The sequence below is a fragment of the Eschrichtius robustus genome, chromosome 13 (assembly GCF_028021215.1).
Source record: "Eschrichtius robustus isolate mEscRob2 chromosome 13, mEscRob2.pri, whole genome shotgun sequence".
NCBI lineage: Eukaryota > Metazoa > Chordata > Mammalia > Artiodactyla > Eschrichtiidae > Eschrichtius > Eschrichtius robustus.
In genome coordinates, this window is record NC_090836.1 from 64,577,005 (window position 1) to 64,599,916 (window position 22,912).

General features: G+C 42.3%; 1 protein-coding gene across 2 annotated transcripts in view; it reads right to left on the reverse strand.

Moving 5' to 3' along the window:
* Window positions 1-5,334: 5,334 nt before the first annotated feature.
* Window positions 5,335-22,912, reverse strand: part of E2F7 (E2F transcription factor 7) — a 32,908-nt gene continuing 15,330 nt past the window's right edge. For both annotated transcript variants that reach the window (XM_068561713.1, XM_068561712.1), the window contains 8 exons: window positions 21,834-21,992; window positions 20,225-20,359; window positions 17,330-17,515; window positions 16,759-16,831; window positions 14,104-14,605; window positions 12,402-12,657; window positions 10,373-10,794; window positions 5,335-8,232 (listed from right to left, as the gene is read on the reverse strand). In XM_068561713.1, the coding sequence (XP_068417814.1) occupies window positions 8,062-8,232; window positions 10,373-10,794; window positions 12,402-12,657; window positions 14,104-14,605; window positions 16,759-16,831; window positions 17,330-17,515; window positions 20,225-20,359; window positions 21,834-21,992 (1,904 nt within the window). In that variant the 3' untranslated portion in view covers window positions 5,335-8,061. The remainder of the gene's footprint in view (window positions 8,233-10,372; window positions 10,795-12,401; window positions 12,658-14,103; window positions 14,606-16,758; window positions 16,832-17,329; window positions 17,516-20,224; window positions 20,360-21,833; window positions 21,993-22,912) is intronic.

Genomic DNA, 22,912 nt, shown 5'->3' on the forward strand with positions numbered 1-22,912 from the left:
AGGCTCAGTAGTTGTGGCACACAGACTTCGTTGCTCCGTGGCATGTGGGATCCTCCCGGACCAGGGCTCCAATCCCTATCCCCTGCATTGGCAGGCGGATTCTTAACCACTGTGCCACCAGGGAAGTCCCCAAACTATTCTTGATAAGTTTTTTTTATGAAGAAATAAAACACTTTAATTCTCAATGTTTCTAATGTTTTAAATTACATACTAAATCAATATTAGTTTTACTACTTTTTCATTTCCCTAAATATTTATAGTCAACAGTAAGTTTTTTTTTTAAATTAAATTATTTATTTATTTATTTATTTATTTTTGGCTGTGTTGGGTCTTCGTTTCTGTGCGAGGGCTTCCTCTAGTTGTGGCAAGCGGGGGCCACTCTTCATCGCGGTGCACGGGCCTCTCACTATCGCGGCCTCTCTTGTTGCGGAGCACGGGCTCCAGACGCGCAGGCTCAGTAGTTGTGGCTTATGGGCCTAGTTGCTCTGCAGCATGTGGGATCTTCCCAGACCAGGGCTCGAACCCGTGTCCCCTGCATTGGCAGGCAGATTCTCAACCACTGCACAACCAGGGAAGCCCCAGTAAGAAAGTTTTTAATGTTTTGATTAAAATGTTTAAAGATCACAGAACAATTGTAATTATGCATCCATGCCTTTGCACCAGCCATTCCTTCTGCCCCTCCCCCCACCTCTATGTCTCTACCTGGCAATCTCATATGCATTTCTCAAAACCCAGATCAGGTGTTAAGATTGCTTTGCACAGTTTCAGCTTGCTGCGTAAAGAGAGGACTGCCTGGGAAATAAAGTCACAACTTTCTGCACACCCAAGTTTGTGAGTCTATAAAATTCATACATCCTGAAAATTGGATAGATTTGTATGGATGTCTCCTTCAACATCTTGTTAGAAGATTTTGCCTTCACTTGATAACTGGCATGGCATAGGACAAGGGTGCTGGACTGGGTTATGGGGAGGCTTGTGTTCCGGTCCAGCTTTGTGGTTAAGTAGCAGTGTAATCCAGGCCAGGTCACTTAAGCCCCTTCCATTTCCCCTCTGTAAAATACAGTGAATATGAATTTTCAAGGTACTTTTGAACTCTACATTTCTATAATTCTCTACCATTATCAAAGAGAGATAACAGAAGGGAGAGAAAAATGCACCCCCCCCCAAAGGCTGTTGCCATTTTCATAGTAACAATAAATGTTTATGGAGTGAATAAATGATTAGCATGATTTTGGTGGGGTAGGTAGAGCTATGCGAATATTGATGCTGGTGAGAAGCTGCTGTTTACTCACTATTTTCATGTGAACCTTGCATATGAAGCTATAGCTACCTTGAAAACTTAGGGTACCCTATTATGTATTCTTCAGCTTGGTTGACCATTTATTCACATACTTATTGGGCACAGTGCTAGGCACTAGATGAGGAAAACTCAAGTCGGGCTTTGGAGGATCTCCCACCATGGTGGGGAAAACAATTCATTCTTCCCAAGGTAGGGGCATTTAAACTGGATTTTGGAAAATGCATATGAGATAGCCCAATAGAGAAAGAGAAATGGGGTTGGGAGGAGGGCATTTTAGGAAGAGAGGATGGCTGGTGCAAAGGCATGGATGCAGAAAAGAATATGAAGGGCACTGAGAGTGGAGTGATCCACAGAGGATGGGTGGTGGGAGGATTTAGAAAACACTCTGGGTATTTCTAGTAGGAAGGTTTTCATGGAGAGAATTAGGTGCTTACAAAATTGCTGGGAGGGAGGGGGTTGTTGTGCAGTGTTTACATCATGTCACCACGGCTGCTACCCAGAGGTTGGGGGAATGCTGTTTCCTCACAATGGTTGGGAACAGTGTGAAACCACTGCCAATATCACAGCTGGTACATAGTCTTTGACTGGACAGTAGAATAAAATATGGCTGGTACAAAACTCAGCCTGATGCCATCTGTTACTATAGTGTAAGAGGAAGAACAACTTCAGCTTCCTTTCTCTCTACCAAATCCTGCATGAGTGTATTTAACTGACAGGATCACATCTAGAACCTGGTAGCAAGGGGATCTGGGAAATGTAGTTCCCAGCCTCCCAGACCCTGTGATAAAGAACTCAGAAAGGGAGTGGGAATGAATGCTGAGGGTCAATAGACAATATCTAGCATAGCTGGGAAGCCAAGTTGGGACCAGACTGTGAGGGGACTGGAAAGGCATGCTAAAAGTATCAGAAAATGCTGCATGGGATGCCACTGAAAGTTAAAAGCAGGATTTTCACAGTTCAATCGGTTTTATAAGTATTGCTGGCATACCATTCTTCTAAACGAAGAAAACCCCAAGCTCTATACCACAATGATTTATTAAATAAATAATATATGTCTAACCATGCAATGAAAAAGTCCTCTAAAGGTTTTTTTAAAATTATGTACAGTCGACCCTTAACAAGGTTTGAACTGTGCGGATCCACTTTTACACTTTTTTTTTTTTTCAAAAATAAATACTAGAGTACTACTACACGACCTGGGGTTGGTTGAATCTGTGGATGCAGAACCAGGATGTGGAAGAACATCAAATATGGAGGGTAAGGGGCAGACTGTAAGTTATACATGGGTTTTCAACTGCATGGAGTGTCAGCATGCCTAATGCCCACGTCATTCAAGCGTTAACTGTATTTGTGCTAACTCATCACCCATTTTTTTATTAGGCGCACATTTTATGGCAGGCGTTGTGAATACAGATATAAAGCACCCATGGTCTCTGACATTAAGAAGCTAATGTCCTTTTTCTTTTCGGTAAAGACTAAGAAAGTTTTAGAGGGTTATTTGGTAGATTAATTCATTGATTCTCAAAGTAACTTCTGCTGAACCTTGTAAGATGAACATCTTGTAAGATGCTAAGAAAAAATATGGTCCCGCTATCAAACCAGGTTTAAAGAATTTGTATTTTATTTCCTCTTGCAAATTTCAACCTCTAATAAATCCTGTAGTAAAAAATTAACTATTTAATTTTGTTTTACCAAAATTACCCACTTTTGACTCCTAATATCTATCAGCAGTTGAGTTCTTCAGGGCACAGTTGGGGAAAGACCGGCTGCTTGTATAGAAGAGCCAATCAAACTGAAGGCTACCATTGTGCTATTTACAAAAAAGGGTTTAGATATGAGAGAATGAAAAGAAGAAAAGTATTGTAGCTTCAGGTATGATTTCTTCATTTCAGAAGCATTTGCAGGACAGAAAGGACATTGAACTAATCAAACGAATCTTAATACTAAAAACATTAATAGCTATCAAAAATTAATTTCTTAAGGATGAGATATTAAGTGCCATAACAATCATCTAGGAAGATGCAAATCTTGGACCGTGGAAGGTTATAACTATTTTAACAGGATGTTAAATGGTGAGCTTGGCCGCAGCAGCAAATTATAGTTGCATTCCAAAAAATTGATCAAGGAGGTTTTGCAAACCAGTTACACACTATGGAACCCCTTTACCCACAAGGCCTTGAAAGGGTTGAGCAAATGGAAATAGAAATGGATTTTGTGGAGAGTTATGCTGTGGTTCTTCACCTGTGGCTCTAGGGAGGCCTCCCTAGAGCCACTAAGGGGAGCTGTGGGGTGTTGCTCGCCTCACCTCTTGCCCGCAGTTGAGACGCGTTCTCTTGTATGACTCTGGCCTGGGGGATCTGGGTGGGATGGCAGCTTTGGCAGGGAGGGGGGAGGCTGCGTGAGTTTGGCTGGGCCTTCTCTCCAAGAATCAGGGCAAAGAGCACTGGATGTGAGCTAAGACGGCAGATAGAGCCAGCCCGGGGCTGTTCTAAATCCTGCCCAGTAGGCTATCTGGAGTGGATGCAGGAAAACCAGAGACTGAGGGAGAATAGCAGCTGGAGGAAAATGAACTGCCTGCAGCACAGAAAGTTCAGGCAAGTGTTCCCAAGCTGAGGCTTCTGAGGAACTGTCCACACAAAAGAGCTCCAGCCTCTGCCAGCCCCACCGTATGAGAAGCCTGCTTACGACAGTGCCTGTTCAACCGTTGATATGCTGCGGCCTTTACCTCTCCCACTGCCCCTGCTTTGACCTCGCTGGGCACAGAAATATAGGCCAGCTCACTGGGAGAGGAGAGACGCCCCGCAGAGAAAAGACAACAGACCATCATCGGTGACCAGGCTACAGCGAGCCCCAGTGGCAGAAGTTTTAAATGCTCATTCTGCATCGTGAACCAAGACTGTCTTAACTTAAAATGACTATAGAACTTCTATTATTTACAGTAACAAGGAGGTCACAGCACCTGACCTCATGTTCCTACAAGGGTTAGTGCATTACCCCCACTGACCAGGCTTAAAGGGACACTGGGAGACAAAACCAACTGGCTTCCACGATTACCCCGTGAGTACCGCTTGTTCAATGTACCCTTTACACTGTTAAAGACAACCAAGACGGGCATGTGTGAGAAGATATTGGTAGGTGCCTGCAATACAGCAGGGCCTTGTTATAACGTAACATGCCACTAAATATAGGCTGGTAAAATCCTAATCCCGGCATGTGTGTAGAAGCAAATCTATCCTGGGTTATCTTAGACACGTCTGTCAGATGAAGGCAGAAAACTGGGACAAGAAGTAATGTGTTGAATCTAACTGAAGGCTGGCAGAGGGGCGAGCCCTGTTGCGGCAGGTCCTACGGTCCCTCCATTCACCATTTTGGGGGCTTCCAGAGTCCCAAGTGCCAGGCTTGGCGCTGGGGTTTCAAAGCTGTTTCCCCAGCACCTGACAATTTAGCAGGGGAGACTGACAACAGTGCAACCTCTAATGGACTCCGGAGATCATACGAGCTAAGGAAAGTCAGAGTAGGTCAGCGTGGAGGTTCATTTACAAGTGAGGGTTAACAGTAGAATCTGGCTTTGAACTACAGGTGGGCATTTGCTAGACTGAGAAGCATTTAACCTTGCAGGTAACATGAGAAATCAGGAGGTAGTCTCACCTGTGATTCTTACATTGGTGAAGCTTCAGAGTCCTCTGGAAGCTCCAAACCCCCAGTGATTCTATCTCTGGTAGAAATCAAAAGCTCAACAGTATAGTCCCTCAACCCTCCCAAGCTCCCACGTGATTCTGATACAGTAAGTTTTGGGGTTTGGGAACCACTGGAAGGGCTCAGCAAAAGGATATGACTTGGGTTTATGAAGGTCTAGTTGGCTGTTCTGCAACGGTGAATGGTCTTACTGAAATCGGTACCCACAGAAAGCCCAATAAACCCAACCAACAACTCTTGTTAAAATGAATTAACTTTTATTGCTATTTTATAAAGCTTAATACTTTGCTAAAGGAAAAAATTATATAGATAATATAGCCATTAGAAGAAAGAGCAGGGCTAAGTGATACAAAAAAAGCAGTAAGCAGCAATAAAATTAATACCTACACAAAACTAGCAGTGCAATAAGATAAAGCAGAAAGCAGCTTTACACTGGGAAAAAACAAGTTATTTAAATACAGAAATAGCACCTTACAAAAAGGAACTGAGAAATGTAAACTTGGTAGGTAGATTCAAGTATAAAAGTTATACCCCCAACTCTTGTACCAGAATGAAAGGGTTTCACAAACCCCAGACAGTGTAGGGCACACACACACCTCCCTCAGTGCTGACTCGAAGCTGCATTTCCTTAGCAGGATCACTGACAATCTTTTTTTTTTTTTTCTTTTACGAAATTCTACAACGATAGACTCAAGATTGCCACGGCTTCTTCACCACCCCTGATATCCAAGTCTAGCTCAGCTGCTCCACTACCATCAGTTGCTCTGTAACAAACAGATTCATATTCCCGACAGAAACAACCACTGCATTATTATTTCTACACATCACAAAGACACGTGAAGAAGTGGGGACTGAGTACAAAAGGAACCTGCTCTTGGTGTTCTATTGCTAAGTATGGTCACAGAATCATAATCTCATTTATGGGTTTGTTTCTTAACACCCCTCAAGAACTGTGAATCCTCTGAGGTTTATGTGGTCATATCATGAACAGAATTAAAAAAAAAAAAAAAAAAAAAGGATAGCAGAGAAGTTAAAGTGGCGGGCATCCAAGAACAGTAAGGGGAAAATCGGTCTGTGTTTTCATCTAAATATAGACCTCTCAAGTGAAAATATTTTGTGGAAGGTCTGAAGCATGATATATTTAAAATGCATGTATCCTGTGCAGATTTATATGCCATGTGTCTTATAATCTACTTGAAAAAGGCATATTTTTGTTTCGATAGGGAACCCATCATATTAGTTCAGGGTAATCGTCACCATGCAATTAGATTAGCTGATGATGAGAATCACATTTTTTATCAGTTTAACTCTAGAGAAGACTGTGAACAAGGGGGAAAAAATACCATCTTGTAAACTTTAAAAGTTTAGTGTTGATAAAAATTTTATATAATAGCAAATTTATTTAATCTGGCTACCTACCTCAAGTTTTCAAAAATCTTGTGGGGGTGATAAGGCTAATATTATCCTGTAGTTAATATAAAGCTACTTTATTCAGACTCCCAGAGTCTCTTAAATTAATATTTTTATTCTTTCATATAACATTTTCTTGGGTCCAAAAAATAAAAATAAAATCCTACACCAAGATTCCACAGCTAAGAAGTATAAAAAAAGGAGAGAGGAATAAAGAAAGGAAGGAATGAAGGAAAGGAGGGAAAAATGAAGGGAGGGAGGGAGGGAAGGAGGAAGCCATTTATTCTGAAGAGACGAGGTAAATAATACATCTAGGCATACAAAGATCTAGTTTGGCTACTTAATGAAACCCTAAAGTAATATGGTTTAACAAAGGGATACTGGTAAGTTTCCAGAATTATATTTATGCTAGAACAACGATCCCCTGCACTCTCTGTTCTTATTTTGCAGTTCTATGAAAAATAACTCTGATTTGAATATTCTTGGATTCTGAACATCAACGTGTCCGTTTTCCCTCTTACTCTTCCCAACATGAAGAAAAAAAAGTAAAAGAAAAAAAATAAAGTATCACCTATTGTCCTACATCAATTTCTACACTGTCACTCTTCAGAATTCTACTAAAAGGTCCCAACTAGGTTCCAATTTTCCATATAATTCCTTTCTACCATCCTGATTTATTCAATAAACAGCAATTGCTAGAAGACATCCCATACCTGACGTTCTACAGTTAACATTTAAATTAAAAAAACCACAAGGGCATGTAGTGAAGGAAACTGAACATAGCAGGATTTTTTTTTTTTTTTTTTTTTTACAAACGAACAGTAAAACCTCACCGTTCGCACAGTTATTGAGAAGCAGCTATCTGGCTGCTAGAGTTCATCTTAGTTCTCAGGCCCAGCTCAGGCTAGCACAGTTCATTATAGCAAGGTGTGTCTTCACAGTTATTTTGGTCTTGACATTCCGTCATGTATATACGCTTATCCACATTATTACTAGGTTGTAAAGTAAGTGCAGGGCAAATTATAGGAAAAAAGTACAAACATTCAAGTCGTCATACCCTGAAAAACATGTGTTTTGCTGTCGTTGTAAACTTCTTGCACTAAATCCCACTTCAGGAAAAAAATAAATAATACCATAGGATTCATACTGAAGTTGGCTTCCTGATGAAGCCGAAGGAAGCAGTAGCTTTTTCAAACTGCAGAAAGGAAGTTTCTCTCACCACAGATCTACTCGGGGTGAGTGGGAATACACGTCAAGAACGCTCAACCCAGTTAAGTGCTAGACGGGCCCCCCCAACCACTTTAGAAAAACCACAAGGCTCCAGGAGGCTGTTCAGATCTCCTTCCAGCAATAAGATGATTCTTGAGTGAAAACCACAACAGTCAGTTGGTGGTACCACTGTGACACCACGCACAGAGTCTAGACTCTAACTGGTAAGAAATGCACAATTAGGAACAATTACTTTCAGGAAAATAGATGCTTCCTGAAGATGGATAGTTAACATTAGAACCAGGGGATGCAGGAGAGAGGAAGGATGCATGCTGAAGACCGGATGGTTTGCATTCTAGTTTCCATTCACCATTAGGACATGCATGACCTGTAACACAGGGAAATTCAGGCACCTCCATCCCACCCCTGCTGGGCAAAGCTTCAGGTTAGTCGGCCCCGCCGCTGGGGATTTCGAGCCTCCTCTGTGCTGAGCTGGTGTTTCGTGACTGATTCCTTTCTCTTCTCCTAAGGACAGGGTCCCCGAGGCTGCCAGGCGTCTTGAAAAACGTCTCTCGATGTGTGCGTCGGATGCTCTTGGGGGTCACTGGAACTGGTGACTAAAATAGAGAAGAAAAAAAAAAGAGTACATAAAAACAGAAGTGAAGTCAAATTGTACCCAATCTCTGAACTGGAAGCCCCCTCTTTTTTTTTTTCTTTTCTTAATTGAAGTATAGTGGATTTACAATATTGTGCCTATCTCTGCTGTACAGCAAAGTGACTCAGTTATACACATACAGACGTTTGTTTTTTATATTCTTTTCCATTATGGTTGATCACAGGATATTGAATATAATTCCCTGTGCTATACAGTAGGACCTTGTTGTTTATTCATCCTAAATGTAATAGTTTACATCTGCTGATCCCAAACTCCCAGTCCTGCCCTCCCCCTTGGCAACCACCAGTCTGTTCTCTATGTCTGTGAGTCTGTTTCTATTTTGTAGATAGGTTCATTTGTGCCATATTTTAGATTCCACATATAAGTGATATCATATGCTATTTGTCTTTCTCCTTCTGACTTACTTCACTTAGTATGATCATCTCTAGTTGCATCCATGTTGCTGTAAATGGCATTATTTCATTCTTTTTTATGGCTGAGTAGTATTCCACTGTATATATGTACCACATCTTCTTACCCACTCATCTGTCAGTGGACATTTAGGTTGTTGCCAGGTCTTGGCTATTGTGAACAGTGCTGCTATGAACATAGGGGTGCATGTATCTTTCTGAATTCTAGTTTTGTCTGGATATATGCCCAGGAGTGGGATTGCAGGATCATAGGGTAATTCTGTTTTTAGTTTTCTGAGGAATCTCCACACTGTCTTCCATAGTGGCTGCACCAACTTACATTCCCACCAATAGTGTAGGAGCCCCCTCTTGACCTGTGTCGCTGTGATCCCCATGCAGGTGTTCCATCCTCTTTGCTTTTCTGTCACACTCCTCCAGTGTATCTCCTTCACAACGCTTACCACAGCTGGAAATTAGCTGATTTATTCTGTGTGCAGAAAGGCAGCCTAGCGAAGAGGTCACAAGTGTGGCACTGACACCTGCAGCCAGGGTTTGGGCTCTGCCATAACTAGCTGTGTGACCTCGGGCAAATGACTTAACCTAACCAGTTTATCCCTCAGTTTCTTCATCCATAGATGGGGACGATAAAAGTACCAACTTAGCAGGGTTGTAACAATTAAAGGAGATGATATTAATGAAGCACTTTGGATCATGCCAGGCAAGTAGTATGTGCATGTGTCTTTGCTCTTTTTGTTTACTTGCTAATATTTATCCTCTCACGTTAAATATTTATCCCTTTAATGTGCCCTAAAAGGGCAGGAACCATTATCCTGTTTACTGTTATATCTTTACTGCTTAGGTCAGTGCCTGGCATATAACTGGTGATCAGGAAGCATATGCTATATTATAATCGCCTTGTTTAAAAACTAACATGTATATTTCAATGTCTAACAAACTTTTGAGCCCCTGAATTACTTATCTAAAATACTTTTGGCCACAACGTAACTCTTTCTCTGGGAGAGAAATAATTGCTCTGAACAATGCCTAATGCATAACAGGAATTCAACAAATGCTCACTGACTGAACTACAGATGGAGTTGGGGGAGGCAAATAAAGTGCTGATTAATTTATATCGATTACAGACATTTATCTATGTGCATCTGTATCGATTTTGAGTATGTATATATATACACATCAAGGAAACAATGGATATATTAATATATAGCCATTGCCTCCTAAACAATGCATTTTATGAAATGATAGACGCTAAAAATCTTTGAGCTAGTATCAAGACTTTTGTTTCCCTTGATTGTTTCTATAGCTGCACAATTAAAATTCAGGATGGTCTCCGTTATGGACCTAATGAAATGAGAGCTTGGAGAAATCATCTGAATATTCAGCGTGCACCAAAAATCCCCAGGAACTATGCTTTAAATAAATTCCTTCTGATTCTAAGAAACAGATTGACACCTAAAACGAGTTTTGCCTTTAAAGCACAGGATCTCCCACCTTCTGTCTCCACGCTTTATGGACTAAGCAGATACCTCTGGGTCTACGGTGGAAGCCAGGTAGAATCTGATGTAGAACCCCTGTCCTACGGTTGTCTGACTAAAATCTGATTAAACGCAGGCGAATGCTATCACGGAGTGACGCTCCTTCTTGTGCGGGGCTGAAATGAACCTCAGGACTCACCTGTTGTAATTTCACCACAGAGGCTGGATGTCCTCCGTAAACGGGGGACTCGGGCTGGATGATGCTGTGTGATCTTGACATCACCGGACTCAGGTTAAGTGAGTGCGGACCCTGAAGCTGAGCGTCTGCGGAGGGGAGCGTCGATGATTTTGGATTAACCAGGGCAGCAGGGCCGATGAGAAGATGAGCTCTTGATCCGAGGCCAGACAAGCCAAGATTCACAGGTCCCGTGCTTGGGAGAGCATTGGGAGCAGAGGACACCGGCCCGGGCATCGTGGGTGAATAGAGAACAGGAAAAGGGCCCAGCGTCGGCGATGGCAAGACCATGCATGGAACACTGAGCGGCGGCAGCGGACCTGAAGACGGTCCCACAGCACGGGGGGTCTGATTGCCGGATAAGAGCACACTGAAACCATTTAATCCTGGAAGAGAAGCAGAACAAGGTGAAAGTCAGGGCGATGTGAAGACACCGTCCAAGCTCCCACCCCTCAGGGCCCTTTCAAACGGGAGCCCACTGTCGATCAACCCTCACGCCGCAGCCTGGCCACCCCCTCTGTGCTCTCCCAGCCCCGCACCGCCTCCTTGCCACAGTGGCCACCGCTGAATTCCCACAGTTACCTACGTGACAGTTTGGTGGATGCTTGAGTCTCCTGAGAGACTTTATTAATGTGAGCTCCACTGTATCCAAATTGAGGAGGAAAGTGAACTTGGTTGGGAACAATGATAGCTTCCTTTTTTACAAACTTCTAACAGAAATTTATATCTCCCTCAATTAAGACCACGGGCAACAAATCACAACAGAATGAACGGTACCTTGACTTTATCACTAGTAAAAAGCACAGGATGTATTCATGTAATGTTACCACGATGGCAGATGTCTTAAGAGTCTAACAGTCCCCACAACTTTGAAGTTATGAGAGGCCTGCACTTGCTGTCAGATCTTTTTATTACTATAATTTAAAATAATTCCTTTTCTAACTGGATTTCAATATAATTGGCTTCCTCTGTGATCCTATGTATTTAATTCTCTGCATTTGTAAACATCCTGAGGAGGAATCCACAGCCTTCACCATAGTGTCCAAGGGTCCATGGCCCAGAAAAAGCTACTGATGCCTATGCTGGGCTGTCATTTTCATTCTGAAGAAGCCGGGTCTGTTTTTTTATTTATTAAGGTATCAGCAACACTGAGTAGCGTGCTTAGACGAAGCCCTCACAAAATATTTGCTAAAGGAATAAAGAATGTTTTCTAGATAAATGAGTAATAACAAACACCTACCTAACCTGTGCTGGGAACAAGGAATTGAAGAAAATCACTTTAAGTCTCTTTGCAAGAGAGCAGCTTCATGTGCACAACGCATATTTAAAAAATTAGGTATCTGTTATATTTCAGCTTTATTTCAAGAGTAAGAGCATTTATTGAGTCTTACTAAGCGTCAGGCACTATTATTCTAAGTGCTTTAGATGTTTTATCTTATTAAATTTAATCCAATTTTCACAGCACCCCCATGAAGCAGGTGCTCTTATTATTGCTGTTTTACCAATGAGGAGGGCTGAATACTTAAGTTCACGCAGATAATAAGTGGTTTTAATGTCCAGCCCTCTCACTCCAGCCCTGCACTTGACCACAAGGGCATGTCAGCACTTCTGGATATTTAAGAGATCAGCATGTGAGCTGCACATGGTGGCCAGGACGTTCATATTGTTAAACTGAACCACTGCCAGATTCAGCTGAATTATGAAAACAGAATCATCTTTTGAATTCGTTGTGCTTTTTTACCAAGTAAAGTTGGATGCATTAAAAATAAATTACCTGCCCTAACTGTTTTCTCCTTACCCGTGAGGATGGTGAAAGTGAAAGCAGCCTCTGCCTTCATTTCGTCGATGGAGAAAGCAAGGGGCTAGGAGTGAAATGACTCAGAGGAGGCAGCTCATCAATGCACCAGCTTGGTCGAGTGACATGAACAAAAATTTAAACATCAAATTTATGGCCCGAGTACCCCAAGGGACTCGAAGACATGACACCCCTTACCTGCTGGCGACTGCACATAAAGATACTGCAGCAAAGAGGGCTCTTTGGTGCTTTCATTTTCTTTCGAAGGCTTTTCTATCTCTATATTTCTAGAAGGATTTCCCCACTCAGAAGAAATGAAGCAGTCTGCTGTAGCCTTTCCCGAAACCTCCTTTGCCGCAGAAAGTTGTCCATTCATGTGAATGTCTTCATGGGGTGCAGGTCCCCTTTTATCCACGGTCTTGGAAGAGGCAATGTCTGTGGAATCTGAGGGTTTCTAAGCACAACCCAACCAGGAACCAGAAAAGCAAGTCAAAATCCCAGCAGTAAATTATAATAACAGCTTTCTCCAAATAGCTAACACATAAACAAAAAGGTCAGACACAGCTGTGTGCCACCCTGATTTGTGTATGTCAGTTGTTTCTGTCATATTTATAGGAATGGCCTGAAGATCACTGTCACGTCACGGGCTTCTGTAGGCTTATGATTTCTTAAGCACAGAAACGATGGAGATTTTAATAATGGGAAACTGGGTATGGTGTTTAGACTGTGAAATAAATTTCTGAGCTGGAACACATAAAGGGTGTTGATGCTGCAGGCTTTTAGGGCTTGATAAGAATTGCAGGACTGACCCAAAGCTGTCTTGGTTATCTAAGACACGTATATATAGATATACCAGTCAGTCTTTTCCTTCTGTTTTGCAACCCCAGGCTATATACAAAATTAGAAAAATTCATTCTGGCAGGAGGAAGGCATAGGGGAGGAAGGGTCTTAATTAATGGACTGATTTCCATGAGGTGTGCCTCACTGATCCTCTACAAACGGCTGCAGGGAGAGTGCTTCTGCTTTCTGAGAGTTTTACCAGTCATATCTCATTAACCTCCGAAAGGCTACTGTGGACAGCTCAGATTTTTGTTCTTTTCATTTTGTGGCTAGGGGAACGGGCTCTCTGAGCAGTGACACGAGCACTGACATAGACACTGAGAGCCAAACGGCACCTACATTCCTGACTGTGGACCTCAGGTGCACCCTGGATTAAGCTGATTATTTCATCAACGTGTTAAAAAAAAAAGTATAGCAAAAAAGACTGGGAAAGAATACACAAACATGTTGACAGTGATTGCCTTTATGTGGTGGGATTATGGGTAGGTTTTTTTCCCTTTATACTTTTTATTTATTTATTTATTTATTTATTTATTTATTTATTTATTTATTTATTTATGGCTGTGTTGGGTCTTCGTTTCTGTGCGAGGGCTTCCTCTAGTTGCGGCAAGTGGGGGTTACTCTTCATCGCGGTGCACGGGCCTCTCACTATCGATCGCGGCCTCTCTTGTTGCGGAGCACAGGCTCCAGACGCGCAGGCTCAGTAGTTGTGGCTCACGGGCCTAGTTGCTCTGCGGCACGTGGGATCCTCCCAGACCAGGGCTCGAACCCGTGTCCCCTGCATTGGCAGGCAGACTCTCAACCACTGTGCCACCAGGGAAGCCCCAACCCTTTATACTTTTTAGCGTTTTATGCAAACTGTGATTTTTGTAAAAATCACTTTTATTACAGTACTGCTTCATGGCAAGATTATTTGGGACAGCCAGTCCTGGGCTTAATTACACAGGTGACACGTGCACTACTTCCTATTCCAGACTCAGTAGCTTATCTGTGTGTCTCTATTGGGAAGGAACTACGGGTCGACGGGCCGTCAGCTAGCACGTCCACCTGAACCCCTTACCTTGGGCATGACGAGGGAGAGGGGGCCGTCTTCGCAGTCCCTGCTTTGTCTCTTCGTGGCCGGCTCCTCCTCCTCCTGCGGCTTCCTCTCCTCCCCTAGGCGCTTCTGAACTGAGGGCGTGGCTGACCGCTCTGCTGTGCCTTCCGAGCCCCTGCTGTCCCTCTCGGACCCTGACCCCGACCCCGGGGACGGCGGCTCTTGCAGGCTCCCACACAGCATGAACAGCGAGGTGGAGGGCACGTACACCAGGGGCTGGCCGGCCAGCAGAGCTGGCTTCAGGCTCTCCGCGTCCAGGGCCGCAGAGGCGAGGGAGACACCTCCTTGTCCGGTCAGACCATTCTGGGCAGAGAAGGCCTGCAAGTCCGTTGGAGCCACGGAAAGTACTGGGTGGGCCAAGGCATTAACACAGTATTCTGAGTCAACAGAGAGGCCGGGGAAAGGAGCAGCGGCCTCCAGGCTGCTTGATGGAGGTATCGCTCTCTGATTAGCAAAAGCTTCTGCCCTGGAATAAAAGAAACAGAGTGGGGCCCATCCAATTACCACATTCTACCAACTCCTGACTCTGCTTTCCTAAAGAGAGATGTACCAAAGCAGGAGTGAGAGAATACTGCTCAGGATGCTATTAAAGCGCACTCTCTGAGCACGTGAGCCGACTCCAGAGGCAGATGACTATATCACCTGGATGGATGGTTAGGGGTGGGGTAGGGGGATCTCAGGTGAGGGCTAATAGCGGGTCCTCCCCTGCCTCTCCCACAGCCAGTAGTCATCAGCTACCCAGCACGTACCCATTCCCAGGCACACAGATGCTACAATGACTAGCATAATAGGGTAATCATTTCACATAATTATTATAACACTAGCTACTCTCATCCATCCCCCCTGCCCCCGTCTACTAGGGAGGAGGACTGAAGCTCAGAGGCTAATCCACCCACTGAAGGTCACCCAGTGGGGCCTCACAGTCAGTCACTGTGAGAGATCCTGGGTAGATAACAGAGTCTAGGCCAGACATTGATTTAAAGGACACACCTAGTTTGTCTCAAATCCACTGTGAGATAAATGAAGTGGGCAGTGAGTGAGGAAATAAATTTATCTACAAAATTATTTTCTGTTATTCTTGTCCCATTCTGCTCCATATTACTACAGAATTTTTAGGCAGCACACATTCAAAATTAAGTCCCCTCAATCTAGGAGATTATAAACAATGTCTGGGCCTTTTATAGAGAAAAATTTCCAAATACTAGAAAGCATGTTTATATTTTTAGTATTATTTTGGAAGTAAATGAGGAAGACTCTTTTGACACTCCTTTAAGAACTAGTAAGTAGAGAACAGGGATTTCCCTAAACCTCTGTGATGGAATCACTGAGAGCAATTTTGCCCACATTCTTGCCCCCTGTGGTGCTGGGAATAAGCGGAGTGCACGGGGCTGCAGAGATGAGTGAAGCTCTCCAACCACAGCCTCCCGGAACGAGTGATGGCTATCACTCAGCTCCATGAAACAACGTGCCCACGCTGATGGTCGCGCCCGCTGCCCTACCTCTGGCCATTCACCTTCAACCTCCCCATCTCCACCAGTAAGACCACCGTCGCCTGAGACCCAGGTGTTCTTTGTGATGCCTCTTTTCTACTTCAGTGACTCTTGCTGACTCACTGTCTCATACTGATTTCCACTTCTTTCCATCCGCAGCTGACACGGCTGAGACCAGCACCACAGCAGACCAGAATGACTCGGAATGCTCTATTCTATGATCTCCTAATCTGAAGCCCTTCTCTATTCCAACCCCACCTGCTTAAAGCAGCCAGAATGGTCCTCTCCAGTGAACCTACAATAACTCTTTACCATCCATCTAATAAATCCAAACTCTTCAACTTGGCTTTCAAAGCTTTCTGCCAACTTGACCTACTTACCTCCAATATCCCAAGCTCTTCTTATAAATACTTCCTTTCACGATCCTATTTGGACAAATCATTAAGGCCAGACTAACCAGTTTATTTCCCCTCCACTCCCTGATCCTGGTTCAACAATCTGTTTCTTCCCATGTCTGGCATTATAAACCCCTCCTGTCTTCGCTTTAGCATTTCCTCTGCTAATATATGATTTCCTTGAAAATCAGACCCCAAATCTGACTCAGCTCTGTCGCTTAATAGCATTGTGACCTTGGGCAAGTTACTTAACCTCTCTGGGTTTCAGTTTCCTCTCTGTAAAATGAGGATAATAGTACCAACCTCAAAAGGTTGTTTTTATGATATTAGATGAGATAATACACATAAAACTTCAGGAATAGTACGTGGTAGTTCATAAACAACGTTAGCTACAATGATGACAAAGTGGTTCATGGGACTATGATGTGTCATTTCTCAGTGTCACGTTAGTAGTGACTTGTCTTTTCTCATTGTATTTGCCTTTTTATTTATTTTTTTCCTTGTAAGCTTTCATGGCCTAGGGGAATACATTTTTCATACTTTTGTGTCCCTGATGCCATATCCTGCACAGTGTTGGGCACAAGGGGGAAACTTACAAAATTCTTAATAAACAAATGGCTGACTTTTGAGCAGGACTGTTAAATTTTACCTTTTGATGGGCGGCATTTCAATTTAGTCAAAGTTAAGACTAGGAAATAGAAAAAAATATACTTGGAGTTTTTAAGACTACTTACTGTGAATTGTCTTCTATTTTCTGTCTGTAGACAGCTGCCAGACTTCCAATTTCTAAGGAGTAGCCACTTGATCCTAAAAAGGAAAATGAAGGTCTAGCGAATATAGCAAGGGACTTATACACACCAATTATATATAGCAGGATTCATTATTCACAGCTCAGGGATTATAAGACTATCTCAAATCCATTCTGGTTTTGATTCAAATAGAGAAATGTCCAGAAGCTAGCTGTTAATGGTGAATGCAGGTCTCATCAAATATTAGTAAGAAAACAAAACAAAGCAAGTATTGCTCTGTAAGTCTGATGAATTGCTGAGATGCATCTAACAGGCCAACCATGGCAAACCAAATGATCTTCAATCTTTAAGGCCGACTAGAATCAATTTCAGGCATGGGGCTATGTTTATAACCTTGAAGTCGCCAACTCTTTTACCCCCCCAAATCATTTCACTTGAGGTAAGTGAAAAAAACAGGCAGAGCCTAGAGTCAGTTCACTTTAAAATGACAGTGCATGGGTCGGGCTACAATTACATGGTGACTGATGGATTCCATGGATTAAGTAAAGGCAGATACCTTGTTTTTCTCTGTAAGGGCTGCTGGGTTCTGAGTTCACTTTCCTCTGGATCCTCTCAGAAGCCTGATCTGAGTTAAAAGAGCCATGTCGAGCAAGCTTCTGTTTTGCACAGAACTGAATGTGGCCGTACGTTTCTCTTTTCAATTCTGGTAGGACAGATGCAGAAACATCCACTAGTTCTTCATCTAAATAAATAAGAGAATTGGTAGTGTTGTTATACAGCTATAATTCAGGATAATATTAGCCTTTTTAAGATATGGCTTTGAGGACTTATCATTGTAATGGAGCTACCCTATAAATTAAAAACTAAGACAATCAAAGGAACTTTATGAGCCTTGTGTCAAACCCCAATTTCTTTCAATGTATTGTACTAGTCCTTTTTAAAAGTTAGTGGATGACTTTAAAGTAAGACTGAATCCATATATATTCTAAAATTATCTAAACTGCAAAAAAAGTAGAACAGGATGTTCTATAACCCAAATTAGAACGGACCTGACATTTTAGATGCTTTCTTTGGGCAGAGATATCCAAGGAAAACCCAATCATACTCAGCCCAACATGCATATTTAGAGATTTTAACATTAATTGAGATCAGCCTCTTACGCCACAGCCCTAGGGCAATGAGTATAAGAACCTATGTTTTCTATTATTATGCTTTATTATTTCTTTCTTATGCAGTAGGAGGCTCAGTTACTAAGTGATCAAAGGAATAAGGTCAGCAGAAACTTCACGGCTGAAATGCTGCAGAACAGTGAAGATAATAGAAGGCTGGGCTTTGGAGGCACATTTTATGCTTAAATAAGCCTGTATGAAATCAGGACAGAAATTTCTATACAGAACCAGGCCTAGATTCTATAAAGAAATGACCCCTGTTGTTCAGAAAGTCATTCCTACCCTGCTCATCTGTGCTATTTTTTTGTAAGTTCAAAGCATGTACATTTAAATTATAAGACTGATTTAATAAACTGAAAGGCCCAGCTAGACTTACATTTTCTGAAACACACAAATATTGAAAAAGAAAATCACTTATAGTTTTCTTTTTCTTATAACAAAAACCCAACAGATGTCCTGTTTAGAAAATCGGAAGTTAAAAAAAAAAAATCAGAAGTTATAGAATCAAAAAGAAGAAAATGGGTCAAGATAGTAATGGATCATATCTACCCTCCTTCCTGAAACAAATAAAATATTGGACAAAATATATAAAACAGTGGCTCTCAAGACACTGGACATCAGGACAGTGATCCCTTAGAGATCCCTGGGAAGAACTTAACCCACATCCTCTCTGAATTCCTACCGAGCCAGTACTGCCATGGGTAGTGCTTAAGAGTTCTCTAATTTTCAAATGTGTGCTAATTATACACCTTCAATAGAAGCTCATTAACCAACTGAAGTGCATAAGGCACTGATCTGGGTACTAGGGTATAATCAAAGGTGAATAAAAACTGTGTCTGCCCTCAAAATTGTACAGCAGGGACAAAGCATAATATCATCACCAAGTACAATACCATGATGCCAAACTGCAAGAGTTTAGATGAGACACTCTGCTCTGGGTGATCAGGGAGAACTTCATGCAAGAGCTGATGTTTGAGCGAGATCTTGAAGGTTGAACAGAATATTTTTATGTTGAAAGGGGGAAGAGAGCTTCACAGGTGAAAAGACTGGGAGAAGCCAGAGGAGGAGTAGAAAGTGGCAAAGTTGTACACTTCATGCTGGCAGGGACCGTATCACACACGTCTTTGAATCTCTCACGGCATTAGAACAGGAAAACCTCGGAGATATTGCGGGTTTGGTTCTAGACCACTGCAATAAAGCGAGTCACATGAATTTTTTGGTTCCCCAGTACATATAAAAGTTAGGCTTACACTATATTGTAGTGTGCAATAGCACCATATCTAAACAATGTACATACCTTAGTTAAAAAAATACTTTATTGCTAAAAAATGCTAAGCATCACCTGACAAGGCAGGGTTGCCACAAACGTTCAATTTGTGAAAAACACAGTATCTGCGCAGTGCGATAACATGAAGTATGCCTGCATAGTCCACATGAAGTAAGTACTTGCTGGGTTGAATTAATTATACTTGGTTTTAAGTGGTTTCATCTAGTTCCTAAGTGAATAATGTGTTACCAGTGAGGTAGAGAGTTATATCTTTTATAAGCCTGGGTTAAGTACAGGAATTTATACTACTAAGACTAAAATTGGAAAGGTAACTTAAAAATAACTTTAGTGGTTTTTTTCCAGGCAGCATAGCCATACATAAAGTAGCTGGTGCAGAAGGATCCAGTCCCCAGTTGTGCAAATATTACTTTTGAAGTAAGTAGAAGATAATACCCTCTTTTGCTCTAATTTAGTAAAATTATGACATTCGCAACCTTTTAAATAAATTACAAAAAAGGTGTTCATTACATCCATACTATATTTAGAAGCCATCTTACCACATATTAGTTTTGGGATAGTAATTGATACAATTTTTACATTATCTGGAATTTCAAAGAAAAACAATGTTTTATTCTGCTAATGTAGAAACAACCAGAGTTCATAAGAAGTGTCATTTAAAAAATTAAAAAAATTTTTCTTTTATGAAGTGTCATTTTTAATCCTCAGTCCCAAACTTCCAGGAACTTTGGAATAAAATAAAAAATGCAAAAGAGCTGTGCTTTAATAGTTCCAGAAACTGCCAGGTTCTAAGTTATCTGTGTGTAAGCCAACCAGCATAACCATTTGTAGACTAAGGCTCATTGTTCCAAGACTGATGTCACTAGTCTAATTTTGAATGTGATGTGGGTGATGGGAAATGAAGGTGAAGATCAATCTCACTGTGTGGTAGGTGTATGATTTGGAAAAGGAACTGGGGATTATACATAAAACGGTCCCTAGCAAAACCATGCCTTACCAGTGGAACTGAAATCCACAGGCCCAATCCACTTGAAGGCGGGTTTCCGGCCTCGCTCTTCTGTTACGTGCACTTTCTTTATCAGTGCCAAGCTGGTCAGAACATTGGCTATGTCATAGAGGCGTCGTACCTTTGCTAGAAGATATAAAGACAATTGCGGTCACACCATACATTGGTCAGCAACACCATTACGTTTTAGTTTATGTGACAGGTCACTTTCTAGCCACCATATATAAGCCTCTAGCAGAGAGTAGTGGGGTAGTATGAAGAGACCAGTGGCTCCGGCGTGAAATCACCCAGGATTTATGTATCTGATGACACTAAGGGAAGGTCACTGTGTTCCCCCATTTCCACAACTTCACACCTCGTACAAGAGGTACCTGGTGACAGGCCAGGATCGCTGTGATTGCAAACGTACCAAGAGAGGGAAATGGGCTGTAATGAAAGGCTTAGGAAATGTAATTCTGATCTGTGGCTCGTCACAAGCTTGCCCGGAGTTTCTTCCAGCAGGAGGTGGTGGCACCTGCTCCACGGGGCAGCTAGGCTGTGAAAATGACAGGGATTCCCCAGAGCTTCCTGAGAGGCTGCACTGCTGGGCACACAGACCGTCTAGGGTTCAAGGTTACGAGGTAGGACTGTGCTGAAGACAGGCAGCGCCTCCCCTTTAATCCCAGCGTTCTGGCCGCCCAGCGAAGGAGGGGTGGGAGGGGCATTCCCTGAGTCTGAGGAGGTTTTGGGAGAGACATTTGAAAATACAGGGATTGGAGGAGAAATTCAGAGGGGTGGTAACACATTAAACAGGCAGGATGATGCCCACAGAGTAAGTTCTATTCAAGAAATCAACTTACGGGTTGGAAACCTACTTGAACTTAGGGCTAGGATCAAGCAAAGGGCTTTGATTACCGACCAGAAACATCAAGCATTCACCCCAGATGCCATATTCTTCCCAATCTGGATAGAGCTGGATTTTATCTAGTCATTTCTCCCACAGGGTGGCTATACTTCTAGCTGGAAACAAACAAAAAAAAGCTAGAGAATGTTCAGCTCATGGTTTCTCAGGGCTTGAATGAGCTACCAGGAGCCAGGGGCCTTTGGCTCAGCACCCAGGCTTGATGGAAAAGGAAGATGCACGGGGTGTGAAACCTGGAAACACTTTCCTCATCCAGCAGGCACGTCCCACCACCCCTATAACCCTACCCTGCTCATTCCTCTGGTTCTTACCTGTAGACAACTTTCATGTCCACCCATCAGAAGAGTATGCAGGGGGCAAGGAAAGAAGGGAAAGAAAACTCAGACATTCCGTCTTGGATGCAGTGATACTAAAGAGAAATGCAAAGCCTCTTACATCCTCCCTGACCTGCATTTGTGGGATGCCATTCTGCTTCCACCATCCACTCTGCCGAGGAAAAGGCATCGGACAGAACTTTCACAGGAATTCTAGTATGTGACCAGCTTACCTCTCACAGCACCAAGAACCTTTATGAAGGCAGGAAGGAGTGCACGTCTCAAAAAAAAAAAATAATTTTTTAAATCTCTGAGGCAGCAAACATCAGCATATGACATCCCACTCTTTCTGTGCTGATAAGTGGATTTAGGTGAAGATGCTTACTTTTAAATTTACTGTGATCCGGCGTATCTTGGCTTTCTTCTATCAGTATTTTGGCAGCCACATCAAGAGTAACAATCTTGGTTTTGGAGACCAGGAACAGCATGACAAATTTCTGGCTCATAATTCTCAGAGACTTATCTTTTCTACTGTTTGCAGATGCTACAAAGGGAATAAAACAAAAGCGTCAAAACGTAATTTACCACAAGAGAGACTGTACTTCTAGTTTGCCAGGCCTATCTAACTGTATCAGCAGATGGAAACATCACTCTTGTTACAGTGATCAGCGGAAGCCTGTTGGACACACATCATAAAAAGATGGTTCACAAAGAAATAAGACAGATTTTCTTGTGGGTCATAAAATTACAGTAGGTATAAATTCTGAAATGCTTTATATTCATACTTCATTGAATAGAAGTCATGAAGTAGTTTTCCTGAAGCAACTTTGGAAAAGATTAAAGTAGAGGGATAAAAGGATAGAGTTAGGGCTCAGGAACTGTTTTCAGGACATCAACTCTTCCCTCAATGGCAAGGTCTCCACTTTTATTTCTCTGAGCCCACAATAGCTAGACTACACCCTCCACATAGTAGGCACCCACCTCTCCCATTGTTTTTCAGAAATAAGTGAAGAAATAAACAATAAGTAAATAGGAGACACTGATTAGATGTGTGTTGCCATAGATGGCAGGCAAACCATCGCCTACAGATGGCTGTCTCCTCTGGTTATTAGGATAAGAACTGGCTCATAGGGTGGAATTAAAAGGCATGAGGTAGTAAATGGAATGAAAGCCAGGCCCACCCTTCCATTCCTATTGCTTATAAATGCAAGTGAAATGTTAGGGATACTTGCACTTTATTACCTTAGCAAGGAGGAGCAGGGTGAGAATGACAATCAATGGTTAAAGGAGGGACAGCATAAATATGAGCTGGGAGGGGAAGAACAATGGAATATTAAGCAAAAAAAAATTCTGCATCAAATAAAGGTTGTCTATCTTTCTAATCAGTATTTTCTGCTAATGGGGTTCTTTTCTAAGTCATCTACTCCAGTATATAATTAAACAAATAGGATCCTTTGAAGAGAT